Source organism: Hemibagrus wyckioides, linkage group LG29 (assembly GCF_019097595.1).
Source record: "Hemibagrus wyckioides isolate EC202008001 linkage group LG29, SWU_Hwy_1.0, whole genome shotgun sequence".
Classification (NCBI taxonomy): domain Eukaryota; kingdom Metazoa; phylum Chordata; class Actinopteri; order Siluriformes; family Bagridae; genus Hemibagrus; species Hemibagrus wyckioides.
Window position 1 is genome coordinate 8027337 of NC_080738.1, and position 4703 is coordinate 8032039.

At 37.8% G+C, this 4703-nt stretch overlaps 1 protein-coding gene across 1 annotated transcript in view; it reads right to left on the bottom strand.

Moving 5' to 3' along the window:
* Window positions 1-1913, bottom strand: part of LOC131348891 (polyadenylate-binding protein 1-like) — a 7704-nt gene extending 5791 nt beyond the window's left edge. Inside the window, exon 1 of the mRNA XM_058384117.1 lies at window positions 1852-1913. Within this exon, the coding sequence (XP_058240100.1) occupies window positions 1852-1864 (13 nt within the window). The 5' untranslated portion in view covers window positions 1865-1913. The remainder of the gene's footprint in view (window positions 1-1851) is intronic.
* Between the last annotated feature and the right edge of the window lie 2790 nt (window positions 1914-4703).

The following is a 4703-nucleotide window of genomic DNA, read 5'->3' on the forward strand; positions in this document are numbered from 1 at the left end:
AGCAACGTGTCAGCAACGTGTCAGCAACGGGTCAGCAACGGGTCAGCAACGGGTCAGCAAAGAGCACTTTACAGTACTAGGAATGTGTCTTGGTGTCAGAGTGTGAACATAAACACAGAGATGAAATGTGGAGAGAAGTTTAGAATAAAACTAGAATAAATGAAATAAATACTGGATCCAGAAAGAGACTTAGCCTGAGAACTACTGCAGTTTCCAATGGAAAAAGAGAAAGTGACTGTCCCAACATATATACAGATATGAAGTATCTATCCATCCATCCATCCATCCTCCATCTATTTATCTATCCATCCATCCATCCATCCATCCTCCATCTATTTATCTATCCATCCATCCATCCATCCTCCATCTATTTATCTATCCATCCATCCATCCATCCATCCTCCATCTATTTATCTATCCATCCATCCATCCATCCTCCATCTATTTATCTATCCATCCATCCATCCATCCTCCATCTATTTATCTATCCATCCACTCATCCATCCTCCACCTATTTATCTATCCATCCATCCATCCATCCATCCTCCATCTATTTATCTATCCATCCATCCATCCATCCTCCATCTATTTATCTATCTGTCCATCCATCCATCCATCCTCCATCTATTTATCTATCCATCCACTCATCCATCCATCCTCCATCTATTTATCTATCCATCCACTCATCCATCCATCCTCCATCTATTTATCTATCCATCCACTCATCCATCCATCCTCCATCTATTTATCTATCCATCCATCCATCCATCCATCCTCCATCTATTTATCTATCTGTCCATCCATCCATCCTCCATCTATTTATCTATCTGTCCATCCATCCTCCATCTATTTATCTATCCATCCATCCATCCATCCTCCATCTATTTATCTATCCATCCACTCATCCATCCATCCTCCATCTATTTATCTATCCATCCATCCATTCATTCATCCATCCATCCTCCATCTATTTATCTATTTGTCCATCCATCCTCCATCTATTTATCTATCCATCCAGCCATCCTCCATCTTTTTATTTATCTGTCCGTCCATCCATCCATCCATCCATCCATCCTCCATCTATTTATCTATCTGTCTATCCATCCTCCATCCATTCTCCATCTATTTATCTATCTGTCCATCCATCTATCCTCCATCTATTTATCTATCTATCTGTCCATCCATTCATCCATCCTCCATCTATTTATCTATCTGTCCGTCCATCCATCCTCCATCTATTTATCTATCCATCCATCCATCCTCCATCTATTTATCTATCTGTCCATCCATTCATCCATCCTCCATCCATTTAGCTATCCGTCCATCCATCCATCCATCCATCAATTTATCTATATGTCTGTCCATCCATCCATCCATCCTCCATCTATTTATCTATCCATCCATCCTCCATCTATTTATCTATCTGTCCATCTATCCATCCTCCATCTATTTATCTATCCATCCACTCATCCTCCATCTATATATCTATCTGTCCATCCATCCATCCTCCATCTATTTATCTATCCATCCACTCATCCTCCATCTATTTATCTATCTATCCATCCATCCTCCATCTATTTATCTATCCATCCATCCATTCATCCATCCATCATCTTTACCACTTATCCTACTGGGTCACAGACAGAGGTGGGCAAAGTACACAACTCTATTACTTGAGTCAAACTATATATTCATGATCAAACATTACTCCAATACAAGTAAAAGCTGAGCAGCTAAATGTTTACTGAAGTTAAAGCACTTCACTATTCAAAAGTATTTCTTTTTAAGTTAAAAGTTTTGTGTTATTTTATTTAAGTGACCATGTAACATTTAATTTCATTTTTTTCTTACCAAGTTTGATCATGTCTTCAGCACTAATCCAGGGTGTTTTGAATTTTTTGAAGTATGGCTGCTGTAATCAACTCTGGATCAGTTAGCATTTCCCCAAATCGTTTCTTCAGACCATCTAGCACAGCATCGACTAGCGGCTTCCAAAATCTCAAAAACGCTCAGGTTTCCTCGAGTCTGCGGATGAGGGTGGTCAATGTAGTGAGCAGCCATCTTGTGTTAATGTTGTGTTCATGATTCTCCGTGTAGAATGTTTATTGCTTCAGCTACTGGACTCATGGTGTTGGTATATTCACCCAAAAACACAATGTCGGCTAGACTGTGCCTAAGAAACAAAATAAAACACAAAACAGCTTTAAAAATGCATATAGCTAGATTCACTATGCATTCATAGTGACAGCTTCAACAGGAGATAAATATTCACCACTCATATGGGAAGATTTAGGGCAGCACAGACAGCTCTCACAGCCCCGTCTCCTTCATCTTTAAAGATTCCTACACTTCGATCCACAGCCGAATAAAAGAGGTTCCATCTTCGGCTGTAGCAACTGAAGATTGCGTTGCTCTTCAACCAGCTTTGCAGCAGAAGTGGACCTTGCGATCCTATTCCAGAGAGCCTGAGACTGGGAGAATGCTGATCTCGACAGCTTCTGTTCTATTTGCATGATTGGCATCAACTGTAAAGATGAAATTCAACAAATGACGAGTGCACTTATGGTGCTTCTGCAGTTGGTACTGTACGAGACTTAGGAAAGATGGCTGTTTAACAAGAGAAAAGGTTTGGAGAGCTTGCACTATAAAGTTGAGGACAGGGTTGTCAACACGCTTCTAAGAGACATGCGTTATGTCTTCAAGCCTCATCTGAAGATGTCCAAACTCAGTGTTGCCAGATTGGACTGAAGATTTCCAGCCCAACTACAGCTTAAAACCCTCCCATTAAAAAAACAGCCCAAAATGTATACTGTGATAACTAATACAATAACAGAAAACCCAACATAAATGGGTTAGTGCAAAGGGCACTATTTACACACACACACACACACACACACTACCTGTATATGTTTTACTTATAGAACAGGTCGCTCTCCCATTCTTTACTGTAGGACTTTCTATATTTCCCTCACTTTGGCATTATGATGATAATAAAAACACTTACAGCTTTACTAATAACTTTGTGATATTAGCTTAACGAGTACAACAATTACAACAACCCGCTAATCAAGACTGAAGTCTGATTGGACAGGACTCTCCTCAACCTCATTGACTAAACTGAGCCATATTATTAAAATGTCAACATTACATATTATACTTTATTGTAAAGTTCGTTTGAACGGAAAATTAATATCATGTTTATAGTCAAAAATAAATAAAAAACCGCCAGTTGCATAAAAAACCAACCCAAATTTTATTCAACCCGCCCAATGCATTTTTTCCCCGGTTTAGACGTGACCTAAAGGAGCCAAATTGGGGAGGCGCCAGCCCAATCTGGCAACACAGCGTTCTTCTTTCCTTTAAAAGACAGCTGAAGTTAGTTCATCATGCTTCTTCTATAACATAGTTCCATTTATTTCTTCTATCTCATGATGATTTAGGCTAGGATCATTTTATTTTTATTCCACACTTTTGGCTGAAATGTTAAATATTTCCCCATCTCGACATGAATCCACTTTAAGTACCAGAAGCTTGTAAATGCTAATCGGAGCTTGTTAGCTCCTAATTAAGTTAATGTCTCTGTACCGAAATTGAACACAATTCACCTACAACTAACAATACAGTTCCTGTATAATAAATAATGCAGTCAAATGATTCTAATAATTATTTATATCTTGCTTCTGGACAAATAAAATGGACTGAAATGGTTGTCTTCCCTCAGCTAAGGGGATTAGCTTAGTTTAGCTAGCTACCTATCTAAGCTGTCCAGTTGGTTAGCTAGATAGCTTAGCTACACCGCTAAAGCTAGCGTCCGTTAATGCTGTGTTGTTCTGCTGATAATTAAAGACAAAGAAAAAAACTAGATAAAGATTTACTATATATTTAAAACAGGAACAACGAGTCAGTTACATGCTTAATGATTATTATTTTTTCATAATTATTATTATTATATTATAATAAAAATACTTCCCGCACGAGCGCAGTGCATTGCTCTTACACTATTATATATTAAATGTTGGAGATATACAGAATAAACAGTATGTAATGCACATGTAAACAAATATTCAGCAATGTTCATGGCACATATAAACATTATTCGAAACTGCAATCTGATTAAATTCATTCAGATTGACGAAAATGGACTGATTATTATTATTATTATTTTCTGGACATTTATTCCCTTGTATTGTGATATTGACTGATTTACAACATATAATCTCATTCCCCCAAAATTATAGATTGAGAGTAAATTATTCATTTAAGGAAATAATCTAAGTGAATTATTATGATGTCCTCATGCCTTCACATAATAGTTAATAATACAAAACACAGCCACTGTCATCATATGAGCTTTGTAAAATGATATTGTTGCCTGATGGAGCAGAATTTCTTACATTCAAGGTGAAAAAATGATCATCTCCAGGGTGAAAATATCGATCAGTTCGGTATTGAATTTTCTCCGAAGACATTTGCGTGGGTTAAATGGATTGAGGCGACAGACCGTGTTTTGACTCCAGGCCTCGAGTTTGACCCGTGTGTAATAAATAGAAGCGGTTAGAGTTTATTGTCTAAAACTTTCTGTATGTACAAGAATCACTCTTTACCCACTGTCTTTACAAGAGACCTACAGAACTGAAACCATGGCAACACGATCCACGGCAAGTGGGAAAAAAAGAAAGAGAGACCATCCAAGAGATACAAAA